General features: G+C 24.9%; 8 protein-coding genes across 8 annotated transcripts in view; 1 reads left to right on the forward strand and 7 right to left on the reverse strand.

The window, feature by feature from the left end:
- Positions 1-533: 533 nt before the first annotated feature.
- On the reverse strand, positions 534-3,068 carry LOC127285140 (venom carboxylesterase-6-like). Its single transcript, XM_051310976.1, has 6 exons — positions 2,629-3,068; positions 2,092-2,564; positions 1,647-2,009; positions 1,416-1,582; positions 1,054-1,301; positions 534-921 (listed from the first exon to the last, which is right to left on the reverse strand). Exons 1-6 carry the CDS (start codon positions 2,808-2,810, stop codon positions 747-749), a joined length of 1,608 nt encoding a protein of 535 aa, XP_051166933.1. The 5' UTR covers positions 2,811-3,068; the 3' UTR covers positions 534-746.
- A 417-nt stretch (positions 3,069-3,485) lies between these two features.
- On the reverse strand, positions 3,486-5,931 carry LOC127285147 (protein crossbronx homolog). Its single transcript, XM_051310986.1, has 7 exons — positions 5,664-5,931; positions 5,240-5,412; positions 5,043-5,107; positions 4,874-4,974; positions 4,595-4,782; positions 4,343-4,511; positions 3,486-4,177 (listed from the first exon to the last, which is right to left on the reverse strand). The coding sequence occupies exons 1-7, from the start codon at positions 5,676-5,678 to the stop codon at positions 4,097-4,099; spliced, it is 792 nt and encodes a 263-aa protein (XP_051166943.1). The 5' UTR covers positions 5,679-5,931; the 3' UTR covers positions 3,486-4,096.
- Positions 5,932-6,362: 431 nt separating this feature from the next.
- On the reverse strand, positions 6,363-11,356 carry LOC127285148 (ras-related protein Rab-14). The gene is made up of 7 exons (XM_051310987.1): positions 10,727-11,356; positions 9,577-9,689; positions 9,344-9,470; positions 9,087-9,204; positions 8,795-8,913; positions 8,612-8,680; positions 6,363-8,151 (listed from the first exon to the last, which is right to left on the reverse strand). The coding sequence occupies exons 2-7, from the start codon at positions 9,680-9,682 to the stop codon at positions 8,037-8,039; spliced, it is 654 nt and encodes a 217-aa protein (XP_051166944.1). The 5' UTR covers positions 9,683-9,689; positions 10,727-11,356; the 3' UTR covers positions 6,363-8,036.
- A 154-nt stretch (positions 11,357-11,510) lies between these two features.
- Positions 11,511-13,015, forward strand: LOC127285151 (transmembrane emp24 domain-containing protein 2-like). Its single transcript, XM_051310989.1, has 3 exons — positions 11,511-11,753; positions 12,089-12,429; positions 12,517-13,015. Exons 1-3 carry the CDS (start codon positions 11,627-11,629, stop codon positions 12,664-12,666), a joined length of 618 nt encoding a protein of 205 aa, XP_051166946.1. The 5' UTR covers positions 11,511-11,626; the 3' UTR covers positions 12,667-13,015.
- Positions 12,602-17,098, reverse strand: LOC127285135 (protein PFC0760c). Its single transcript, XM_051310972.1, has 6 exons — positions 16,678-17,098; positions 16,159-16,406; positions 15,908-16,087; positions 14,596-15,836; positions 13,638-14,531; positions 12,602-13,564 (listed from the first exon to the last, which is right to left on the reverse strand). Exons 1-6 carry the CDS (start codon positions 16,978-16,980, stop codon positions 13,503-13,505), a joined length of 2,928 nt encoding a protein of 975 aa, XP_051166929.1. The 5' UTR covers positions 16,981-17,098; the 3' UTR covers positions 12,602-13,502.
- A 162-nt stretch (positions 17,099-17,260) lies between these two features.
- Positions 17,261-19,052, reverse strand: LOC127285142 (alpha-methylacyl-CoA racemase). The gene is made up of 4 exons (XM_051310978.1): positions 18,739-19,052; positions 18,333-18,615; positions 17,957-18,203; positions 17,261-17,876 (listed from the first exon to the last, which is right to left on the reverse strand). The coding sequence occupies exons 1-4, from the start codon at positions 18,844-18,846 to the stop codon at positions 17,366-17,368; spliced, it is 1,149 nt and encodes a 382-aa protein (XP_051166935.1). The 5' UTR covers positions 18,847-19,052; the 3' UTR covers positions 17,261-17,365.
- A 425-nt stretch (positions 19,053-19,477) lies between these two features.
- On the reverse strand, positions 19,478-20,799 carry LOC127285144 (mitochondrial GTPase 1). The gene is made up of 2 exons (XM_051310981.1): positions 20,630-20,799; positions 19,478-20,544 (listed from the first exon to the last, which is right to left on the reverse strand). Exon 2 carries the CDS (start codon positions 20,515-20,517, stop codon positions 19,552-19,554), a length of 966 nt encoding a protein of 321 aa, XP_051166938.1. The 5' UTR covers positions 20,518-20,544; positions 20,630-20,799; the 3' UTR covers positions 19,478-19,551.
- A 170-nt stretch (positions 20,800-20,969) lies between these two features.
- Positions 20,970-24,482, reverse strand: part of LOC127285137 (division abnormally delayed protein) — a 68,836-nt gene continuing 65,323 nt past the window's right edge. Inside the window, exon 8 of the mRNA XM_051310974.1 lies at positions 20,970-24,411. Coding sequence (XP_051166931.1) covers positions 24,293-24,411 — 119 coding nt within the window. The 3' untranslated portion in view covers positions 20,970-24,292. The remainder of the gene's footprint in view (positions 24,412-24,482) is intronic.

Genomic DNA, 24,482 nt, shown 5'->3' on the forward strand with positions numbered 1-24,482 from the left:
TGCAACAGAGTATAGTATAAAAGCGGTGCACTTTTTTTTATAATGCATTTTTTTTATTTTTTATTATTATTATGACAACACACATTAACTTGTTTATATAGAGAAAAAGAAATTTTTACTTTAAAAAAATATAATTGTTTCAAAATATAATATAATTTGCTATTTTATTGTCTAGAAAAAAAATGCAAAGCCAAAAAAAGAAAAATTATTTCACTATACTGACATTTGTAAATTTGTGTTAATGTCAATTCACATATACTATAAAAAAAATTAGTAATTAGTTTTCTATGTATTTTATGAACTATCGCACAATCAACTTATTTTCTGTCTTGGTCGTTTTTACAGCTGATAGTATAAAGTAATCTTGACATTTATAATACTTTAATAATATAGTTGAAAACAATTATTTAGAAATAATAATACTTGAAAAATTCATAAGAATTTTTTAAGCTCAAAATATTTTCAAAAAAAAAAAAAAACTTAGTCAATATCATTTTTATGAGTACATAATTCATTTTTATTGAATTATAGATTTAAAATACAATTTACTTTGATAAGAAATTGTGTAAAGGAAAAAAAAAAACATTTTTTGTATGTTCTCATAATTTTTTTCATTTCGATAATAATTTTATTCTTGAGGAAAAATTTTTGTTTGCATTTTAATTTTTTAATTATTTTCTTTTTTTTTTAACAAATATTTCGTAACATGAACAATTCAGAAATATTTATTTCTTTGTTGTCAAAAATTAAATAGGAAATTTAGTTTGCCAAAAATTCATTCGCTTTGGATAGAAAGAATTTGAAAGTGTGATTTTTGAATCGGTGTTATTATTAATATTTCCAATTTGAAGATGACTATTTTTTTCTATATTATACGGTTTCCAAATGTCAGGTGGATTCAATTTTTTTGATATTGGTTTTCTGGAAAAAACAATTTTCAAAAAGAGAATTAATATTAAATTTTTGAATTATCTCTATATCTGAATTATAGTAAAAAATTTTATCTGCGTATTTAAAAAAAAAAATAGATTTAAACAATGAAAAATTTGATACCCATTCGAAGCAAAGGAAGTCCATAGTTCCACCATTATTTCGCTCATTTGTAAATTTACATTTGAAAATGGAAATAAATAATCCACTTCAGAGCCATGAGCAACGCCATTATTTTGTGGTGAAAATGCAAAACCAAATGAATATAAATAATTAGAATTTCGCATTTTTGGTGTTGTTTTTTGTAGCATTCTCAATTCTGGATAAATAAATCCACCATCACTAAATGTGTCCGTTAGACCCTTCAAAAACTGAAATATATTTCTACAAATTATTGATAAATAATCACAAAAAATCGAAATTTATTAACTAGATTATGTAAAATAATAAGTTAATTAAGAAATATAAAAATTTATTATAATCACCTCAGTCTTTCCAGAGGAATTAAATGAATTATTAAAATAAAAATTTTCTATTTCTTCTACAAATACTTTGGTATTATTTAAATCAAGAAAAAAATCACCAACAAATGATAATAATTGTTCTAAATTATTTCTCATTAATTTATAAATTGTTTCATTTGCGTATAAACCTGAAAGTGAAAAGTCAAATAATTATGAATTTATAGAAGTTTTTCATTTCAATTATATATTTACTATTAGTAATTAATAATCCTTCATCACTGACAATTCCACTCATAAATGGTAAATCTTTCATTTGATTTTTTTCTATTAAATTTTTTGGACTGTCAATTAAAAATGCATCTTTCTCATCAGGTTCTATTGTTGGTGTCCATTGTACTGGTGCAAAACCTAAATTATTATTAAATGCCGAGCCTGTATTTAACAAAATTTCCGCATTTTTACCTCGTAAACAATTAACAAGAATTTGAGAACTATTATAGGGACAATTAACCATTTTTGCAATTTTTACCACTGGCTCTTTAAATTTTTCACTTTTTTGACATGACCAAGGACTCAGAGAGCTACCACTTTGAATAATGTACTGCTGAAAAAGTCCTGAAAATCATTGAAAATTTTGCTATTAAATAATATTTTATTTTTAATAATTAAAAATTATTAAATAAAAATATAACTTTACCATTATTTGCCTTTGAAATAGCGTGAAGACTGACACTTGCACCACCTGCACTTTCACCAAATAAAGTCACTTTATTTGGATTTCCACCAAATGCTTTGATATTTTTTTGAACCCATTTTAATGCAAGAACTTGATCTTTTAAACCAAAATTTCCTGATACTGTTGTATCGCCTAATGTAAAAAAGCCAAAAATTCCCAAACGATAATTAACAGTTACTAAAATAATGTCCTTATCTAAAAGATAATTTCCACTAAATATATTGCTTGTTCCTCCAATGAAACTACCACCATGAATCCAAATCATTACTGGTAATAAATTTTTCCTTCTTGTTCTTAATGGAGCGTAAACATTTAAAAATAAACAATCTTCATTTCCAATAGAACCATTAATAGACGGCTGTAGACATATATTTCGATAAAATGTTGCATCTCGATAATTACTCCAATTGCCAGCTGGTAAAGGATTTCGAAATCTGAAATTTTATTTTATTTTTTTAATTCTGAGAAATGGAAAAAAATATATATATTTTTTTTTACCTTAAATTTCCTATTGGAGGCTGAGCGTAGGGAAGACCAAGATATGCCGAATATCTTCTACCATTTCTCGATTTTAAAAAAGTACCTTTCAATTTCCCTTGAGAAATTTGTAATCGTGGTTCTGCATTTAATAATAAAGTGCACATAATATGTACAAGTAGTAATGAAATAAATTTTTTCATTTTAATTCTTTTTTTGGATTACAAAATTTAAACTTTATACCGGAGAGGAAAATAACTTCCTATTTGTAAGTAAAGTTACATATTTCACTAACGAATGAATTTATTTATTTATTTTTTTTAATAATGTTTCTTTATATCAACTCTTAATTGTCACAGACGTGCGACGTGTTTTTTAAAAAAGAAAACAACTGCAACTTTCCTGTGGTGTCTGTGAAAACAATTTTTTCATGCACGTAATCTTTTTTTATCTCATTGTTAAATAAGAAAATAGTTTATTGTCATTGTATGTATGCGGGTGTTTTTCATTTTTCTATTACACACTCTTAATAGCAATTAGTAGCGCAGATAATTGCAATTTGTCATAATTTTTTTTTAGATCATAAAAAAAAAATATTTTTATCTAATTGGGTTATGAAAAGTGAATTTAAAAAAAAATATTAATTAAAATAGTATCACGGAACTAGTTTCCTATAATAAATAATATTCAAAATGATTTATTAAAATTTTTGTATATTTATATTAAATATATATTTTTTTTGTAACATAGGATAATAATTACGTAACGTATAGCAAATGAGCTATAAATTTTCTATATAGGTAACAAATTTATTAATTTTACTCTATAAGGCAAACATGCGCGAGTAATAAATAATTAAATAGTAAATTTTTTTTTTTATAAATACTGTAAACGCGACAAAAGTACATAAATTTGTTGTATCTTATTTTCTTTTTTTAAATACTGAGAATAAAATATTCAATTAATAATTTATTATAAAATAATTAATCATTATTTAATAATAATTTGTATGACAAATTTTGTCAACAATGTTTTTTTAAATTGTTCGGTTCTTTTTATGATTAATTCAAAATTTTCTTAAATAATACCCATTAGAAAAAATATAAAATTTTGTGACTGTTTAAAAACACACGTGAAGTATTTCTTCATTATAATTAAATTAATTTAAAATTATGTCACTTAAAAACACTGATTAATTTTTTTCATTAAATATAATCGCACAAGTCAAAGATTTTTTTCATATACGTCACACATGAGTATTTAAAATATTCAATTTTTTTTTTGAGAGAGAGAAAGAGTTGATAAATTTTTTATATAAAAAATTACTTATTTATATTAATATATTAGAACTATTTTGTTATTTAAAAATATAAAAAGTTTTTCTGTTTAGAAAATAGATGATATTCTATTTAACAGATTATTGATAGAAAACTCTTTCACTCAGCCACCTTTTTATTAGAAAGGTATTTTTAATTTTAGATTATTATTATTATCTTGCGTCAGGTTTAGAAAATGGTTGAAGAGAACCCGGTTGAACCCAAGAAAATCCAATTGCTTTATTATCACCTTCCTGAATAAAGAGGAATTTATTTAATAATATAATTATTTTTTTAAAATAATTATTAAATTTCGAATTAATTGTAATATTTAATTCATTAATTATTGCGACTTTTTTCGAAGTAGTTTCTTTCGATGAAAATTTTGGTTTCAATAATAATAATAATGAAAATCTAACCTTTGGTTTATAGATATCTTGTCTAATTGGTCCATGAAGTTCTTTATCATAAGGACTAAAAGTTATATAATGTGGATCTTCACTTGTTGGTGAATTATAAACTTGATTAAGACTTTCTTTCACACAATTCTTGGCGCGTTCTCGAAATTCTTCGAAATTTGTTTCTAATCTGTAAAAATAAAACTATTTTCTCAAGAAGCAATTAAGCTTTCAAATTTTCAAGTATAAAATAATTTTTTTTTTTCTACTTACAAAAGAGATGCTTCTTCATTAATTGGCGTCATTTTGGAATCAACTTTCGTTAGGACTTTGGTAATATATTGAATTAATTGCCAAACACGATTATTTCTTCTATATTCGTCAAAACCCCAAATTGTATTTAATTCACCAGTTTCACTATTTATAAGTGGATGAAAGATTTTTGTTTGAAAAATAACGATCTGTAAATGATTTTTATTAAATAGAAAATAGAAAATAGAAAAAAAAAATGATATTCAACTCTCAAATAAAATTTAATTTTCTTTTTCTTACCGGACATCCTCCTTCGGGAAAATTTGACGGCAATGTTAATGTAAATCTAAAAACTCCTCCTTGATAAATACCTTGCCTTATAAATTGAACACCAAACCAAACTGAAAATTATTTTTTTTATAAATTATATAGAAAAAAATTTTTAATTGTTTTTTAAAATAAAACTCACTGAATGGATTTTTAGCGGACGGTATCACATAAATTCCTTTTAAATCTTGACTTCGTAGCAAATTACTAAAATGTAGGGAAAAAATATATTAATTAATACAAAAAAAGGACTTTTTACATTTAATAAAATTTATAAAAAAAAAAATAATTCCAACATGTATAAGTAATTTTATTTTAATAAAATTTATTAAGACTTACTATTCAGAAAGAATATTATATTCCTGAAGGAAAGCAGCATATTCTTTATTATTTTGAGATAAATTAGATTGATCAATTCTTTTCATTCCCAATTCTTCATTATTAGTATTTCCAGGTACAAGTTTTCTGTAAGATTCTTGTCTTGAAAAATGATCTTCACCATCATTTTCATTCTGTAATAATTGTATGTGACAATTATTTTCCATGAATTATATATAAATTTCTTTAGAAATCAATTCTTATTTAAGAAAAAAATCTTTTGTTATGTAAAAAAAAAACAGTAGTAATTATATAGAAAAATTTGAAACGCACATAAAATATAACCTCACTTTTTTTTAAGTTTATCAAAAAAAAACCCATATTTAATTTTAATTCATTACTCCAAATTACGGTTTATTTTTCAAATAAAAACTCATTTTCTTACCTTAATTCCGGACATTTTTTTTTTTTGAAAAAGTCTTGTAGATTTCCAAAATCACGAAAATAGATTAATCATTTTTTTTTCGACAATATTATATAATTGTGTAAAATCCGTTCTCTATATTCCACAATAGTTTTTATTAATAATAATCGTAATTGTTTTTTAATTGATTGTTTAAAACTAATAAAAATGTAATTTTTTTAGTCACAAACAAAAGTGACATTTAAAACATGTTATTTTTGACAATTCACTTTATATGTATATGTGAAGCAATTTGATTTTGTGTGAGTGTGATGGTAATAGTGGAAAATTCATTATCGACTCTAATTTATTATTATTTTATCATTTAAAACCACTTTAATTTAATAGTAAACATTTACCATTCAATGTGGTTATTATTATTATTACCAAGTTATTTATAAAGTATAGTTTAAAATCTGACAAAGAATTAAAAAAAAAAATTTTTATCCTAATTTTTAAATTAATCAAGATATTAAATTATTTACAAACATTTTTATAATAAAAATATGTCTAATATTATTGATAAAAATAATAAAATTTAAATTCTGATTAAAATCTACCTTTATTTCATATAAAATAATATTTTATGTAATAAAAATTTAATTTAATACTTTTTGTTCGATTTAATTTTTTTCTTTTTTTGAAATTTTATACGGAAAAATGTTTTAATAAAACATGGAGTATAGAATGTTCGACAATTTATTAAAAACAAAAACATTTAATGCTTTATGTAGAATTATTCATATGGTAGATATTAAAGATTCTTTCTAAAGTTTCAATTCGCTAACGTGTATAACTATGAAGTTTTTTTTTTCTTTAAGTTTTACTTCTCACAATTTTTATCATTATTATTATCATTATTATTATTATTATTATTATTATTATTATTATTATTATTATTATTATTATTATTATTATTATTATTATTATTATTATTATTATTATTATGACCATAAATGAAAATACTGTTAACTTTTATAAAGTCATCATTTATGGATATTTATTTTGATATGATTATAATAAAAAATCAACATGGTGTCATTTAAACAAGATATCCCCCTCAATTAGGCCCAATCATGTTTGATGTAAATTTTTGTTTTTATATATAATAATAATAATAAGGGTATTTATATTATATATGCATTTTATATATTACTGTTTGTAATTATTTTAATATATATATACAAATGCCCAGGTGTTCCCAATAAAGAGAAAGGAAAAACGTCTAATTAAAATGTTCGCGATTCTATTTCATATATATATATATATAATTATGTGTGTAGCATGGAAATACAATTAAAAGGACACAGATCTCATGATCTGTGTTTATTATATCGGATACTTCTTTGAATTACAAGTTTGGCTTTTAAAAAAAAATTTCTATTCGCTCTGATTAATATTGTAAAATTCTTATTAATGAACCATTCACGATGGGACCTTGCGGTTCGATTCTTGTAGTACACCAAGGAATTATATAGTATATATATATATATACTCTAAAAACTGGACGCCTATACAATTTTTTTTTTTTTTTTTTTTTAATGTATCAATAACACAATTTTTATTGGACACGAGCAACAACAAGATCCTAACAAATATCGGAAAATCACAAAATATTTTTCTCTGTTAAAATTTTTGAAATGAAAATTTTAAAAATCATAAAATTAAATTTAAAAAAAAATGTAAAAGAAAAATTTGATTAATTCAAATTTTATTTAATTAATTAATGTTTTTTTGTTCTCATCTGCATTAAAATTAGAAAAATTGTGATTTTCCGCCATAATTTTTCTTTCTTTTTTTTTTTTTAGCAGATTCTTATAATTTTCAAAAAAAAAAAAAAGAAACACGAGCGACATTGAATTTTTCCAGACATCATTAAATGGATTTTTAATATCCAAAAAAGAATTAATAGACATTCTTAAAACATTCATTTAAAACACATCACAATTCGCGTTATTTATTTGTTGTTGTTTTTCTTTTTTTTTTTTTTCTTAATCTCCTTTTGCAAATAGTGAATCTACAATCTATTGTTTTTCTTTCATTCAAATCAAAAAATGGAGAAACTTATATATAAATACATTATGAAGTTTTACTTTTGCAAATTTTTGCAATATTTGCCATTTAGAAAATGGAACATTCTATACAACATTCATTCTTTCATATATAGCATTTACATTATGCTTACCCAAAAAGTCCACAGTTTAAAAAAAAAGGACAAAATTTTTTGCTTGCATTTTTTTAGTGTAAATAATATATATATATATAATATTTATATATATATATATTTTTTTTTTGTATATGCATTAGTGTAAACTGTTAACGCGATAAATGACCTATATACAGACAAAAAATGGCCTAACAAGAGCAAGAGTCTTTGCCTCCTTGTTGTTCACTGTTCACTTGTAAATTATTGCGACCTGGTTGACTTGGATTATGTTGAACTCCAGATTCCGCAGCGTTCAAGTCCAATCTGTAATTGCAAAAATATTTTCACTATATTCGTAATAATAATTAATAATAACAGTAATAATAATAATACTTTAATTTAAAAAATTGCAAATTTTTCAAAACAAAAAGTTTAATTTAAATTTGAAAGCTAAAATTTGACAGCTTTTTAAAAATAAATTGACTTAGATTAATAAAAATGTGATTTATTAAAAATTATGTTTTGTTTAAAAAAATATATACTTTTATAATTAGACCGTGTTAAGTGACGATTGTTGTTAATCGCAAACAAAAAAAAAATAAGATTAATCTATTTCTGATAAATGGAAAGATATTCGAAAATTATCTTTTCCTTTTTTTTTTTTTTGCCAAATAATTAAAATTTACCTTCCATTAAAGAATCGTAGAAACAATAAATGTTTTCAACGATACTAAATCGAAGATAATAATTCAGTTTCTCGAAATAATAATTTTCATTAACGAACCTTCCATCAGCTATGCTTTGGAAAATTTTCTTTGCTGTTTCCAAGAATGCCTCTTCAACATTGTGTCCACTGAAAGTAAATAGTTTTTGATTTTACGATTAAATTAATAATATATAAATATATTCACAAAATAATACAATTATTAATATTATTTATAAAAATTTATCATCTGCAAATACTAACGTTTTTGCACTGGCTTCAACAAACATAAGACCATTTTCATCGGCAAATTGTTTCGCCTCCTCATAAGTCACGTCTCTTTGATCTTCTAGATCGCTTTTGTTTCCAATCATAAATATCACCTGTGAAATTAAACACAAAAATTATTTAATTAACTGATTCATTAATTAATTTTTGCAATTTTTTCGCATTTTCAACCAAAAGAATTTGATTTTCCATTTTTTGAAATTTTCTTTCGTTGACTAGAGAAGTGAAATTTGATTTTAAAAAAAATAAAGAAAGAAAGTATCCTTACAGTACTAGGGTTAGTGAGATTTCTAGTATCAGTAAGCCAGCTACTCAGGTGATTATAAGTGGAGCGACGAGTAGTGTCATATACCATCAGTGCACCTGCCGCGCCACGATAATATGACCTGAAAAAAAATATCATTTTATTTGTAAAGAATTTATTCACCTTTACTTTGCATTTTTTCAAAAAAAAAAAAAAAAATTTCTGTCAATCCATAAAACTGAGATTTACAATTTATTTAATCATATAAACAGATGAATAACCTCGTAACTGCTCGAAATCTTTCCTGTCCTGCAGTATCCCAAATCTGTAATTTTATTTTTTGTCCCGCTACTTCAATAATTCTAGTTCCAAATTCAACACCAATTGTATGTGGACAATCAGCCATAACTAAAATAAATTAATTTTAATTTATCTCTATAAAATCTATTTTTAAAATTTTATTTTTAATAATTTTTTTTTATCTCTTTTACTATTAAAAAAAAAATTAACTTACACTTTTTTTCCGTAAATTGATGAAGTAAACATGATTTTCCTACTCCCATATCACCTATGATGATATATTTGAAAATATATGAATAATTATAGGGACCCGCCGACATTTTGCACCTAAAATAATTAAGAGAAAAAAAATTTATTAATTTCTCTCTTTTAATTAAAAAATTTAATGTGAGTTATTTTTGTTCAACTCTTTAACTGGGTTTAGTGAAATATCAGAAAGATTAATTACTGACGAAATACGTAATCAATGCGATAATTAATCTGAGTGGTCCATTTTATTAAAATAATTAAATTTACATTAAAATTATATTAATGAGAAAAAATAATTAAATAAAATAACTAATTTAGAAGAATTTTTTTTTCAAAATGAATAAATAAAACAAAATTAATGTTATTTTAATGTTAAAATCAATTTCTTATCAATATGAATGTTAAAAACGTCATACGTATCAATATTTCATTATTATAAAAACCCGTGAATCATATTTAAAAAAAAATATTGACCAGAAGTTGTTTTAAAAACTATGTACTAATAAAGTACACAATATCAGTAGTATTTATTTATAAATAAGTGAGGCGCTATTTAATAAAAATTTAATTAAGAGGCAAAAAATCAATAATGTAATAACACTTTTAAATTAAAAAAAAATTTATAATTCTTTTTTTAAACGAACATATTTAGCGGCATATCCAATAATGAATTTACTAATGAATAATCAATTGAAATTAAATATTTCTTAGTAAATATGTAAACAATTATTAAAAAAAAAAAAGAAAGCAACTTGTAAAGAACAGTTAAACTTTCAAGAAAAGAAAATATTTCCAAAAGACATTATTTAATTATTCTATGACTAAAATTGTGACTCATTGCTGATTCTCTCTCTACAATTGCGAAGTAGATAATTATTATGAAGACACAATGAGAATTTGATTTTATGCTATACACATAACAAGAAATTAAATTCCAAATGATTGTAAATAAAAAAAAAAAGTATTGACAATAAATAATTTAAATAATAATAAATATTTTCACCGCGGAAAAATGTTTATATCCAGTTTTTCAAATTGATTCGTTATTTATCCTGTTATTAGAAATATAAATGAAAAACTGGCACACAGGATGACGGAAAGTGTAGATTCCTTACCTTTGTTTTCAAGGTCCCAGAAATATTGATATAAATCCTGTCCTTACGACTGGAAGTGATTGACAAATTAATTTTTACTTCATAAACACTTGATTTTATTCATCGACCGCACGATTATTAGCTGAATAATTTTTTAATAAAATTGAAATTTTTCAACAATCTTGAATAATATGGATACAATATGGCAGAACAAGTTAACATACACACACACTTGTTATATAGACACCCACGATGGCGACGGTGAAACGTCAAAACAACTGTCAAAAATTCGAACAATATACACGAAAAAGTATTTTTCACTGAATGCGGTTTTGCTTTAGCTTAGATAAACACTTGAAAGTAAAACAATATAATTCAATTTTAATAAATCTTCACTTTGCCGATAGATTATTTAATATATTCGTAAATTTTTATGAAAAAAAAATACAATACATATAACAACATAAGCAACTTACACTGTACGGCAATATCTGTCACTAATTTTCGGGTTCTAAAACACTTAATTGGTAAAAAATTCAGAAATCTATCAAGTCGTTTATTATTAATTGTTATCAAAGATAATTTTTAGCACAAAAAAACTATAATTTTATTTATAAAATTTTGCAATAAATTTTCTGTCTTGTTTATAAACATAACCTTAAAATTTGTTGTCCGAAATGGTATTATATGATTGGTTGTAGAAATGGAACCAATGAGAGATTAGGCAATAAGTAAACAGAGATTTCTATTGGTCAAATTGATTTGGACACGTGGCGGCGAAGATTTTGGTTTTTTATTTTAGGTTGGCAATAGTTGTGTGTCTTCTTCGTGTTCTGTGTTGACGCGGCAGACAATTTTGCAAATGTGCATTAAATAACATTTTTCTAAAAAAAAGTTTTGTTTTATAATAAAAAAAAAAAAATGAAGTGGTTTAGTGTGGGACTTTTTTTAATTGCATGGTGTAGTTACACGAATGCATATTTCATCCAGGTGGACGCACACGCGGAAGAATGCTTTTTCGAAAGAGTAGAATATGGAACCAAAATGGGTTAGTTTTCTCTTTTTACAATTTTATTGTTAAACATTGTTTCTTTTACTTTTAAATTTATTTCCAAAAATAACATTTGTAATTATGTTTATTACAAATTTTTTATATTATTTATTTTCGCCTAAATTTTCCAATTCATTTTTATTATTAATTTCGTCTTGGTTTTTATGTTCTTCGAAAAACTTTTCCGTTCTTTATTTCATTTTTATTTGAAATTGATTTTTTTTAGAAAAAGGAAAAAAAAATTGCAATATATTTAGGTGTGTGTTAATTCTTGTCTTAGGTTTATATATAATTAAAAATAGTTGATTAAATGTGGAAATTTTAAATCTCAGGTTTGATCTTTGAGATAGCGGAGGGTGGATTTTTGGATATTGATATGACAATAGTTGGTCCTGATGGAAAAGTTGTTCATCATGTTGAACAAGAGACAAGTGGAAAATATTCATTTTCGGCACAATTACCTGGAGTTTATACATATTGTTTCAGTAATATGAAAAGTACATTAACACCTAAGATTGTTATGTTCAATATGGAAGTTGGAGATCCACCAAAAGCACCAGGATTAGACACACATGCCGATGGTGTCGATGGAAATCATGTTAAATTAGATAAAATGGTCAGTGATCTCAGCAGAAGTTTATGGGGAGTTAAAAATGAACAAGAATATATGGAGGTATAAAAAAAAATTGATAAACAATATTTGGAATAAAATTGTATAGATAATTAATCTATTTTTTGAAATTAATGTTTTTTTTTTAAGGTTCGAGACAGAAATCACAGGGCAATAAATGAGAGTACAAATTTCCGAGTTGTTGTCTGGTCATTTTTCGAAGCGTCTGTTCTAGTTTGTATGTCTCTAGGTCAAGTTTATTATTTAAAGAGGTTTTTCGAAGTTAGAAGAGTTGTATAATATAATGTTTTTTTTTTTTTTTTTTTGTTATTTTAAGAGAATTAATTTATATAGTTTTGCGAATGTCGCAAAGTGTTTTTCTTTTTAGTTTAAAAAAGAATAATAGTTGGAAAAATCCTCAACTATTATTAATTTTTCCATTTGTAAGAGTGTGTATTACTTTTGTCATAGACTTTTTTTGGTGAAAAAAAAAAAACAACGCACGATTGATTTTCTCTGAAACATCTTGTATATATATTTCTAATAATTGAAAAATATTCTTATAAAACAAAACTTTTTTTTTTCATTTAGAACGAAAGTTTATATTAAAAAAAAATAATAAGATTGAAATAAAACAATTTGTAATTAACTTATCATAAACATTTGTTCTTTTTAATGGTTTGCGTTTAGACTTATTAACAAAAGAAAAAGTGATCTTTAAAATACATAGAAACAACAAAATGACATTGCTTTGAAATAAAAGCATAAAAATAATTTCTCGAAAAATTTCTATTGATATGTAATTTTTAAATTTTCTCACTAAGTAATAATAATAATAATAATAATAATAATAATAATTAAATGACGCTTTATAATTGAAGTTTATAATAAGTAAAAACGCAATCCAAAGAACTAAGTAACTTTTATCAAACCGTTGATTAGTTAATATCGTTTGATGAATAAAAAATTGGTTTTTCTTTAAGTTATATAATTTTTGTTCGCACCAGGGGGTTTTAAGTTTTCTGAATTATCACCTATATATAGTCAGCCTCAAGGTGTTTCTCATTCAATGAGCAAATTTTTCATATTTACTATAATACTTCTTCTTTTTTTTGAATTAATAATTCGAATTCTTTTCAATCATCTTCGGATGAACTGCTGAAGCCTTCATTGAAATTTAAATTTGCAGCTTCTCCATCTAAAATTACAAATAATTTTCATTTTTTTTCTTTTATTATTATTAATTTAAATTTAATTTTAAAATTACTTACCAATTGCTGCATCCAATGGACCAAAACGTTGTCCTTGCATTCGTAATATTCGAAGTAACCAAGCGGGAAAACCATTTTGTAAAACATAAATATCATTTTCATTTTCTCTATCATTTGCAAGTACATGAATCAACGGTTGAAGATCATCATTATCATTATCTTCAACAGCAATCATATTATTTCCCTCATCATCACGATTATTATTCGCTAAATCGCCATTTTCTAATTCTAATTCAAAAAATCCTTGCCTCGGTGCTTCTTCATTAATTGGCGATTCAGAATCAGAAATTCTATCATCATCTTCATCATCCTCATCCTCATCATCATCATCATCATCATTCTCAATACTTGGTGATTTAGAATTAGAAATTCTATCTTGTTCAATACTTGGTAAATCATATTCGGGTGTCATATCGTGTGCCGATGCAGAATTTGGATAACCAGAATCCATTATTTCAGGTGATGAACTATTTGGTGGTGTATCTAATATTATCTCCGATTCTGTTATTTCTGCTAAATCTAAAACTTTGGAAATATTTGAATTATCTCGACATTTTGCAAACATTTTTTCAAATTCCGGATAATCGCGAATTATTTCCATTTCCTGTATCACAGATTTAATTTCATTAGTATCGTTCGATTTTGAATTTATATTTTTTTTGGAAGACCCTTGTAATAAATCACTTGTATTATCTAATAACAATTTTCTATTCACTGAATCGGCAGTGTTATCATCTAATTTGCTTGTTTCATTTAATTTTAAAGCTATTGGTGTTGATTTGTACATTTCATCAATGGATGTCGACGATGTTGAGACATTATTAAAATTTGGTGGGGAAATTTGACTACTACTTTCAGAGAAATCTCGACTAACTGATTCTGGTGTTTCTAATCCTGTAAAAAAAAACAAAATTTTTAATACATTAAATTTATGACAAAAAAAGAAAAATTTGTTTACCTTCCCAAAGATCAGATTCATTTAAAATGTCTTCGCCTTTTAAATTCTTGCTCTTTAGATATTTTCTTCGTAATTCATCTTCAATTTCTTGAACAGTTCGAAATTGTATTGATGAAAAATTATCATCAACTCTTGGCTTCTTTGGTGGGAAATTCTCTTCACTATTTAATGATAAATTCTCATCTAATTTCGAACAATTTACCGAAGACGTGGCCGATAGTGTACTCTCAAAAGAGAGATTACTTAAATCTTGAAAACATGTTTTTGAATTATCATTACGCGATGATTCCAAATAAATACTGCATAAACTTCCTAATTCTTTTAAAGCAGTCCCTGATGTGTTGGGAGATTTTATTTGCTTACGATATGTTTTACGTGGTAATTTTTCATTTATCTCTGATTGATTTTCATAATCTAAATGCAAAAGTTTTTGATGTGCCAATTCTGTTGTGTTATCTAGTACATTTTTAAAATTAAAACAAAGAGAACTAGAACTAGAATTTATTGGATTTATCGATTGGGAAGAAATATTTTCTTCATTTCCAATACTAGTGGAAGATTCATTAGTTTCTTTTGAACAACTAGGCATTTCATTACAATTATTTTGTTCATTTAAAGTTTCAACTTCCACTTCTTCGTTTTGAATAACTGATGCAACGTCATTCCAATTTTCTTGTAAAAGTGAATCTCCTGTAATTTGTGAAGGAGGACCTGGTTCTAAATCCCAATCGTCTTCAATGTTTTCTTGATCGTTCCATGAAAATTCCAAATCATCCCAATTTTCACCGGAACTATTGTCAGAATCCGATCGTTCGGGTATTAAAACAACGTCTCCTTTTTCACGTGCAATAATTCTCCATCCATTTTGTTCCAAAAGTTCCTTTAAATATTCAACAGTGACACTATATTTTTTCAATGGATTCAATAATTTTTCCAATGGAATCTCCTCGGCATATTCCAAACAATACATGGCATAATTTCTTATATAATAAACAGTGTCATCTAAAATTTTTTGCTCATCTGAACGATTATCAACGTGATAGGGATATTCTTGAATAGTTATTATTTTAAATAGTCCCTCAACACCCGGATATTTAATTTCATTTGTTGTTGTTGTTAATCGTCGATGAAAAACTGCCATTTGAGAACAACATCCAAGATTTTCAGAACCTGCTGGACCTTCACAAATTCCACTGAATGACACTTCATAGTCTGGATATTGTAAAACAATATTCTCTGCCCTGAAATTAAAATTATTTTTTATTCTCTTTATTGAAAGAAAGAAAAGAAAACTAATTTCTATAATTTTTACCAATCTTGAAATTGTTCCCTCGTCCATTCGAATTTGTGATCGTAATGACGAAAACCGGGTTTATTGAATAATACATTAAAATCGGCATTTGGTGTTGTCATGATAGCAACTTGTGGTTTAATATAACCGAAAATATTATACGGTAAATCAGTCAATGTTTCGGGATATAAATGCTCTATTCTGAAAATTGAAAAAAAAAGTCACGAATTAATAAATTAATTAATAATAACAAAAATAATAGATTTACTTACAATTCTATACATATTACAGCGTCGGTTTTCTCAAGAAGTTTATCATTGTGCGTTACACTTCCTTCAATAACGCTTATTGTTAATGGTTTATCGCGTGTATGTAAATAATCAACATGAAGGGGATGTGCTTTCTTTTGACTCCATTCTAAAACTTCTTTATCAACATCAACACATAATATTTCTTCCACTCCAGGTGTATTTTTTAAATACACCATAAATCCAAGTTCCGAACATCCAAAATCGACGACCTTTTTGAAAAGAAAATTAAAAAAAAATAAAATAAACCTTAATTTATCAGATATTAAAAACTATTTTTAATATTCCAAAATTAGTTTAAGTCAAAAAAAAAAATAAATAAACGTAACTTCGCAATAAATCACGCTTTCTAACCTCAAAATTGTAAAAGTTTTTGCAAAATATCAATTTGAAATAAAATAATGCTATTGTAATAATAATAAAAGGCATTTTGTCTATAATTTTAAAAGAAGAAAATATAATTTTTAATTCAATATTTCATACCTTACGTATTTTTCCCTTATAACGAGCTTCCTCAAGGACTTTTTGTACCGAGACATATCTTTGAATATATGCTGGTGGAAAAAATTTAATACAATTTTCCATATCTTTTTCATCGTCCGATGTATCACCCGGTGGTTGGGCTAATCTACCTATTTCTTGATTTCGATCTCGAAATGATAAATTCATATTTGCATAAGGACATAATTCTTTGTCAACAATGTCGTGAGTTTGTTTACGACTTTTATATCGTGTATAAATTAATTTTCCAAATAAATATAGAACTTGAAATAGTACAATAATCATGACAATATAATTGTAAACACAATTTCACATTTCAGTTAAGTAATAAATAAAAATTTGACCAAAAAATTTTCCGGCTTCGTTTCTTGTTGTGCTTTTACTATTATTATTGTTTTCTTTCTGGCGGCAAATGTCACTTTAACTTGATTGGTAAATATCCTTTAAATCATCGTTCCAATCAGAAACGAATTTTATTTTGGTTCACCAATCAGAGACTTATTATTTTCAATAACATGGGAAATAATTATCCATTGGTTAATATTTCTCGGCGGGAATTTAAACGTTTTTTTTTTAAATTTAAGAGAATATTTTTATTTTTATTATTAAAAATAAGAATTTAATTAACAATTAAATTTTTCTTTTATATTTTCGGAAAATTCTAAAATATTTACAATTTTGATGGTTTTTTAGCGGAATGAACAATACCAGAAGAAATAAATTCATTAATTTCTTTAGAATTATAACCAAGTTGAGAAAGAATTTCAATAGAATGTTCTCCCTGCTCTGGAATTGCATTACGAATAACCGATGATATTCCAGGTGTTCTTGACAATTTTGGAGCAGGATTTGGAATTAAAGTATCATTATTGTTATGGAAAAAAGTTCCTCTTGCTTTATTATGCTGATGATTTTTCACTGTTTCTAATGTTAAAACAGGTGTGCAACAAGCATCAGAACCATCAAATATTTCACACCATTCTTTTTGTGTTTTTTCTTTAAAAATTTTTCCAAATTTCTCTTTTCCTTTCTCAAAATCATAAAAATGAGGACAATCATTTTCATTAAGATTTAATTTTTCTAATAAAATTGCATAAAATTTTGGTTCTATTGCACCAATAGACATATATTGTCCATCTTTTGTTTCATAAGTATTGTAAAAATGTGCTCCTGTATCTAGTCTAAAGATAAAAAATTCCTATGAAAAAATTATATAGACTTTTTTTTTTTAGTTTTTATATAATTAGAAAAAAAAACTTACACATTTTTCCCTCTAGGCTCTCCCCATAATGTGGGAACATTTTGTGATCTAAATATCCAACTTCCTAAATATGCTGTACCTTCAACCATATTTGCATCGATAATTTGTCCCATTTCAGTTTTTGTTCGTTCAAAAAGTGATAAAATTATTCCTAATGCACACATTAAACCTCCTCCTCCAAAATCACTTACCAAATTTACAGGTGGTATTGGCTTTTCATTGTAACGACCAATTAGCGAAAGAAGTCCTATTGAAAAAAAAAAAAAAAATTCATAAATTAATATTAACAAAAAAAAGAGTAGGCAAAATTAATAATGAGAATTTAATTGTATATTTATAGAAAAATAATTAAATAATGTGGAAAATAAAACTTTACCAGACAAGCTTAAATAATTGATATCGTGTCCAGCACAATCAGCAAAAGGCCCATTTTGTCCATAACCGGTTAATCGAGCGTAAATTAATTTCTTATTAAATGACATTAAATCATTAGGTCCAATTTTTAGTTTTTCCATTACTCCTTTTCTAAATGGATCTATAATCACATCACTTTCCATACTCAATTTTTTTACTATTTCAATTCCCTTTTCTTTTTTTAAATCCAAGGATATAGATTTTTTACCATTACTTAAACAATCAGATACAATAGATGTCCCAATCTGAAAAAAACAATGCTTTTAGTCTCCTTTAAAAAAATTTTAATTGTGGAAACAATTTATTAGAATAATAAAATTAAATTAGTCTTTTTTTCTTATAAAAAAAGAAAAATTAATTAAACTTACACGTTCAATTTTAATGACTGTTGCTCCAAAATCTGCTAAAATCATTCCACAAAATGGACCAGGAGCCAAACCTGCCATTTCTAAAACTTTTATTCCTTTTAAAGGCATTTTATTTATCTATTAAGTAGAATGAATTTAAAAACAATTTAATTTTCTTATTAAATAACAATTTTATTCCTTCTATTAAATTATTTTTCCCAAGAGTTGTAATAATTTTAGTACGACATTACTTGCAATTTATTGTACATTTGAGAGAACATTTAAAATTACATTATAAATTATTTATGATTCTTTAGTGATTTTATACAAAAGGTTAACAAATATACATAAATATAGGTTATGTTCATTTTCATTAATCTCCATGAGTGTTTTTCGACGGTCACTCGGTGTCAGTAGCCGGTGTCAACAGTCGTGCTCAATCTTGTGCTAAATGTAAATTTTTACCAGGTAAAAATTTGTAATTTAATGCTATTGAGCACGACTGTTGACACAGTGCAACACAGTACAAAGTGCGATTATTAAAAAAAGAACCAATTTATTTTTAATAGATAAACGAGTATTTTCAATTGAACAATTCAGTTTTCATTAAAAAAAAATAAAAAAAAAATTATTTAATGCTCAATAAAAGATAAAAATGCACCAACTTCATTCCCGCCTTTTTAAAATAAAATTCAAAAAATTCTTATAGCTTTTTAATTTGTTAATTGAATTTTTAATTTAAATGCAAATATCAAATAAATTAGAGTAAATTACTTTATTTACATTTATTTACAAATATTTTTCATCAGTAAAAAATAAAACATTTTTTTTTTTTTAACGATTAACAATATCTTGATCTAAACAATACAATCCTAATTCACCATATCGAAATGCTTTAATAAATAGTTCAGCAGCATACAAATAATTTGGTTTGACAATGATTTTATTTTCAAAATTTTTCAATTTTATCGTTTTATTTAAATTAATAGCTATTTGGCCAAGTACTTCCATTATATTATCATTTGGTTCAAGTAAATTAAATTTTTCCACATATTCAAATCGTCCTTGTTTATTTAACCAATATAATAAATAGTCTGCCATTTTTTCTGGACCAACTAAATGATCAAGTATACAGCCAGCCAATGATAATTTTAATCCACCTTCAATGTCTCTTATTTCGGGTGATAAAATTCCAGGCGTATCAATAAGATAAACATCATCGGTTATTTTTATTCTTGTCATAATTGAACGTGTTATACCGGCAACTGCGCCAACTGCCGCAGCATTTCGCTTTTTAAGATGATTATTACGTAAACGATTAATTAGCGATGATTTTCCAACATTTGGAATACCAACAATCATTATTGTAAATTCACTTTCATTCTCACGATTATAACGTTCTGAATTATTGATAAGTTTCATTGTTAATGGAAGGAGAGATTTCATACCTTTACATGTTTGATCTTTAAAATTAGTTAAAACAATATTTTCCATGCCTTCTTTTTTTAATTTTTCAATTGCCATATTTGTATATTGCATGTCGGTTAAATCTATTTTATTTAATACATAAATATGAGGTTTTATACCACTTAAAGTTGATTTTAATTCACGACAACGACCAGATAGAGGTACTCTTGCATCGGTTACTTCTATTATTAAATCAATATTTTTTAATTTTTGTTGCATTTTCCGTAAACTTTTGCCCATATGACCAGGAAACCATTGTAAAAAATCACCTTTCTCAGTTAAAAATGACTTTCGAAAACCTAACGTTACTTTATTTCTTATTATCGATGCCATTTTTTTTTTTTTTTTTTTTTTTTTTGTCTGAAAAAAGTATTTGTATTAAAAAAATATTATTAATTAATGATTTGCGTAAAATAAGTAAATGCCGAATGTATAAATATATAACCTTTTGTATATATTTAATCACTGTTTTTTTTTATAAATATATTTACTAGGCACTTTTAGATAACATCTTTTTTCAATTATTTTACTTTCATAGGTAAACAGAATGTAAATTATAAATTATAAATAATCACGTGTAATTTTGTATATACAAAATGACAAGTAAAACCTAACCTTAAAATATTTAAGGCCACCTGGTGGAAAATATTCTAACCTCAACTATTTGTAGATAAAGAAGAAATCTATTGGTAATTTAAGTCGATAAAAATGTAATTGATAGAGAGGTAAATTTGAAATATAACTTTCTTACGTGGGGTTTTTTTTTTTTAAAAAAACAACAAAAATTTATTTTCATAAGTGTTTATTCGCCATTCACTCGTAAACAGTTTTTTTTTTACATTGTCGTGAGAGCCGCGACCTTAATAACTGTCAATAGTTTAATAATTTTCTTAAATTCTGATAATATTTTATTATTAATTATTATAATAGGTACGATGGTTGCGTATTTTACATATTACATTTAATTCAATCGAAGGGAGTTGCGGGTGCGTCTGACTAATAAGCAACGTGATTAGTTTTTTTTTTTTTTTTTTTAAATTGTGCGCTCTCGATTCTTAAAAATTCTAATCTCGACACACATGGCACTGTAATGAATTTGAGCTCGCCAATAAAACAAAAATAATAACAATTTTTCGCAAAAAAAAGGTAAATATAATTTATTGTTAAACACTTACTCCAGTTGTTTAAAAAACCTAGGTTTTATTTTTTTTTTGCAGTTTTAGTGGCAGCTCAAAAAAAAAAACGAGTCTATTTGACACTTGACTGGCGAACGAATTATTAATAGAATACAATATATATATATATATATATATATTAATTAGGTTTTTTATTTTCACAACTTTATATCACTTACGTAATACAATTTCGAAATTTAATTCACTAACGAACCATTGGAGAAAAAATAATTCTTCCAACAGGAGATATATTTTTTTTTTCATTCTTTCTTCGCCTTTTTCTTTCGTTTTTCTTTTCTCTTTTCTCTCATCATCATCATCATCTTCTTCTTTTTTTTTTTTTTTTTGTTAAATAATCACAGACGTGTGCCAAACGTAGTAGGCTTTCAAAAATCTAACATTAAACACTATATATATGCATTTTACAATCTCGGATCATAATATTTAACAGACTTATTATCCGAATTGTATATTTATCAACTGGAGGGAAAAAATATGTCATCTCGAATTTTATTCAGAAACAGGAAGACATAATTTTGCCACTTTATATTCAGAGTCAGTTATAATTATTATAATTATTATTATTATTATTAATATTAGTATTAGAGAAATTAAAAAAAAAAATTGCAAGCACTTTTTAATTTCGACGAATTAATCTTAATTACAAAAAAAAAACTTATCTTAAAAATATTAAAATTAATTAGTGAACTAGAAAAGAAACGTTTTAAACGCACATTATATAATTTCCCTATAGAGACTACAAATTTTTCATTAATCTCCACACAATGATAAAATAAATTTTAAGGAACAAAAATAGAAAATATAATAAAAAAAAGAAAATAATTTCAAATACGCGTACAATGGTCATAACCTTGTACATAATTACATTAAACAAATTTTTTAATAGTGTTAAATATCAATAATTGTTTCAATCACTTAATCTTAAGGTCGGTTTATATATATATAGCATATAATATTAATATATATATTTTTTTTTTTCATATAAATATCTCACAAGCATTCTCTATTTACAAAAAATTACTTTCTCATCGTCAGTCTCTCTTTCTCTTACACTTTTCGAATTTTGCACTTTTTCAAAAATTAATTAATTTAATAGGAAAAAAAATTTTTAATTTCTAAAAATGATTTAAGATTAATTTTTAAAATACTCAATGATAAAAATAAACGATGTGTAGATATTTAACATATGAGAATTTTTTTTTTTGTCTCCTACACACATTTTTTAAAAAGATTAATAAGCGATTTGGACAATGGATTAACATGATTTTTTTCATGGTCACATTGGGTTCATGGACCCTAAAAAAAAAAACTACAGTCGAGACATTCAAAGAGTTAGTGTAAATATACGTCCCACGCATGATATATGCCAATTATAAAGGCATTTTTTGACGCGACCAGCTAAAAAAGAAAAATATTGAAAATAGAATCAAAAAAATTAATCTAAACGAAAAAAATCATTAAAGTTGATATTATATTTAATATACTAAAATTTCAATTTCCAACTTTATATAAATAAAGCAAGTGCCAGCACTTACATTTTGCCACATATTTACTATAAATCTTTTTTTCCCCCTTTTTTTTTTACATTATTTTGACCAACAATTGATTTTTATATTTCTAATAAAAAGAAAAAAGTGCAAAATTCGAAGTGTTTTCATGCCTCCAGTCTTTGAAAAAAAGAAATTAATTAAATTTGTTTATCAATATTCAAATTTAGGAAATAAAGCTTTTAAAAAAATGCCCAATATTAAAAAAGAAAGAAAATAGTGAGTAATATAAAAATAATTAGATACTCTTATTGAAAAATAATAATAAAGAGGCACATTCATTCGTTCATTTATACGTTAGCAAAGAAAGCCCTGTACATAATTATTTATATATATATATATAGGTATTTTTACAGACGTGACACGGTCCGAATGTGTATGTGTTATTTAAAAAGGCACTAACTCTCAATGATTCGAACTCAAGAAATGTACAAAACGAATCATCGAACACGCCGTCACGTCACCAGTAATATACCTACAGGGATCGTTTCATTTACAAATTCGATTTAAACGGTGTTTCTTTTTTTTTTTTTTTTAATTTCTGGGACGCAATATTCGATGCCTAACAATTTCATTTTTTTTTTTAAATTGCATAATTGGCATTTTGGCAGTCAAAAAGTTTAAATTCAATCTAATCTTAATTTGGCAACGCATGGCAGATGAGAATTATTTCCAATCATGTATACTGTAAAACACCATTTTTTTTTCTTCTTCTTTTTCTAAATACACACAGTTTTAAAATCTATTTCCCTCGGATAAATTTTTTTTAATATTAAAAAAAGCATATTCTTAATGCTCAGTAACATTTTTTTTTTGAAGCATTAAGTTTCATTCATTTAAAAAAAATAAATAAATAAATAAATTTGTTTTTTAAAAAAATATTCCAAAAAAAAAAAATTTTTTTTTGATTAAAATTACGTCCATTTTTTTTCAAAATAAATAGGTCTATTTGTCATTTTAAACGGTCCCTGAGTAGATACCATTCTAAAAGTTTATATATTTTACATGTATATGTAAATATATATATATATAAAGAAACTATCAATATTTTACGAATACACATTCTTTTTGTCACGGTATGCAACAAAAAAAGAATTTATTCAATTTTTCTCTGCATTGTTTTATAATTTTGAAAGAGAAAATTCAAATGATCATCCTTTCTTTGCGTTCGTTGACCGCGACTATACAGATCGACTCTCTTTCTCTCTCATTCTCTCTCTCTCTCTCTCTCTTTCATCTCGCGAATGTTGGCTCAAGAATCTTTGAGAATCCTTTCCCATCAAGTTGCACCGACCGTTCGAGGATTCGTCCTGCTTCTTCTTTTGCTTCTTTATATATATATACATATATAGTTAATGTCGAAAATTAAGCCGCTAGCGAGATGCAGAAAGTGGCCAATGCAATGACCGATACCGATATTATCGTCGAATCGGATGCTTTTGGTGTTTCTCCATTGCCATTACGATTTACATCTTGTGTTGGATCTACGAGAATTAAATTCCAATAAATTTAAAAATTATTTATAAAATTATTAAATTAATATTAATATTTTTAA

This window comes from Leptopilina boulardi, unplaced genomic scaffold (genome assembly GCF_019393585.1).
Source record: "Leptopilina boulardi isolate dan_hultmark-lab unplaced genomic scaffold, ZJU_Lbou_2.1 LbouV2_330, whole genome shotgun sequence".
Lineage (NCBI taxonomy): Eukaryota > Metazoa > Arthropoda > Insecta > Hymenoptera > Figitidae > Leptopilina > Leptopilina boulardi.

Bases quoted from the DNA above. Each gene is read 5' to 3' on its own strand.
- LOC127285140 (XM_051310976.1), bottom strand. From the start codon at position 2,810: ATGAAAAAATTTATTTCATTACTACTTGTACATATTATGTGCACTTTA. The intron at 2,010-2,091 runs GTAAAGTTATAT...AATGATTTTCAG, and splicing joins TATTTCAAAGGCAAATAATG to GACTTTTTCAGCAGTACATT. The intron at 922-1,053 runs GTATCAAATTTT...TGTTTTTTCCAG, and splicing joins ACTTCCTTTGCTTCGAATGG to AAAACCAATATCAAAAAAAT.
- LOC127285135 (XM_051310972.1), bottom strand. From the start codon at position 16,980: ATGATTATTGTACTATTTCAAGTTCTATATTTATTTGGAAAATTAATT. The intron at 16,088-16,158 runs GTAAGTAAATCT...TTCAATTTTCAG, and splicing joins GCTGTAATATGTATAGAATT to AATAGAGCATTTATATCCCG. The intron at 14,532-14,595 runs GTAAACAAATTT...TTTTTTTTACAG, and splicing joins TGAATCTGATCTTTGGGAAG to GATTAGAAACACCAGAATCA.
- LOC127285147 (XM_051310986.1), bottom strand. The intron at 4,975-5,042 runs GTGAGTTTTATT...AATAATTTTCAG, and splicing joins GTCCGCTAAAAATCCATTCA to TTTGGTTTGGTGTTCAATTT. The intron at 4,512-4,594 runs GTAAGTAGAAAA...TTATTTTTACAG, and splicing joins AATGAAGAAGCATCTCTTTT to ATTAGAAACAAATTTCGAAG.
- LOC127285142 (XM_051310978.1), bottom strand. From the start codon at position 18,846: ATGCCTTTAAAAGGAATAAAAGTTTTAGAAATGGCAGGTTTGGCTCCT. The intron at 18,616-18,738 runs GTAAGTTTAATT...TGTTTTTTTCAG, and splicing joins CAGTCATTAAAATTGAACGT to ATTGGGACATCTATTGTATC. The intron at 18,204-18,332 runs GTAAAGTTTTAT...TTTTTTCAATAG, and splicing joins CAATTATTTAAGCTTGTCTG to GACTTCTTTCGCTAATTGGT.
- LOC127285148 (XM_051310987.1), bottom strand. From the start codon at position 9,682: ATGTCGGCGGGTCCCTATAATTATTCATATATTTTCAAATATATCATC. The intron at 9,471-9,576 runs GTAAGTTAATTT...AATTTATTTTAG, and splicing joins TCAATTTACGGAAAAAAAGT to TTATGGCTGATTGTCCACAT. The intron at 9,205-9,343 runs GTTATTCATCTG...ATTTTTTTTCAG, and splicing joins AGATTTCGAGCAGTTACGAG to GTCATATTATCGTGGCGCGG.
- LOC127285151 (XM_051310989.1), top strand. From the start codon at position 11,627: ATGAAGTGGTTTAGTGTGGGACTTTTTTTAATTGCATGGTGTAGTTAC. The intron at 11,754-12,088 runs GTTAGTTTTCTC...TTTAAATCTCAG, and splicing joins AGAATATGGAACCAAAATGG to GTTTGATCTTTGAGATAGCG. The intron at 12,430-12,516 runs GTATAAAAAAAA...TTTTTTTTTAAG, and splicing joins ATGAACAAGAATATATGGAG to GTTCGAGACAGAAATCACAG.
- LOC127285144 (XM_051310981.1), bottom strand. From the start codon at position 20,517: ATGGCATCGATAATAAGAAATAAAGTAACGTTAGGTTTTCGAAAGTCA.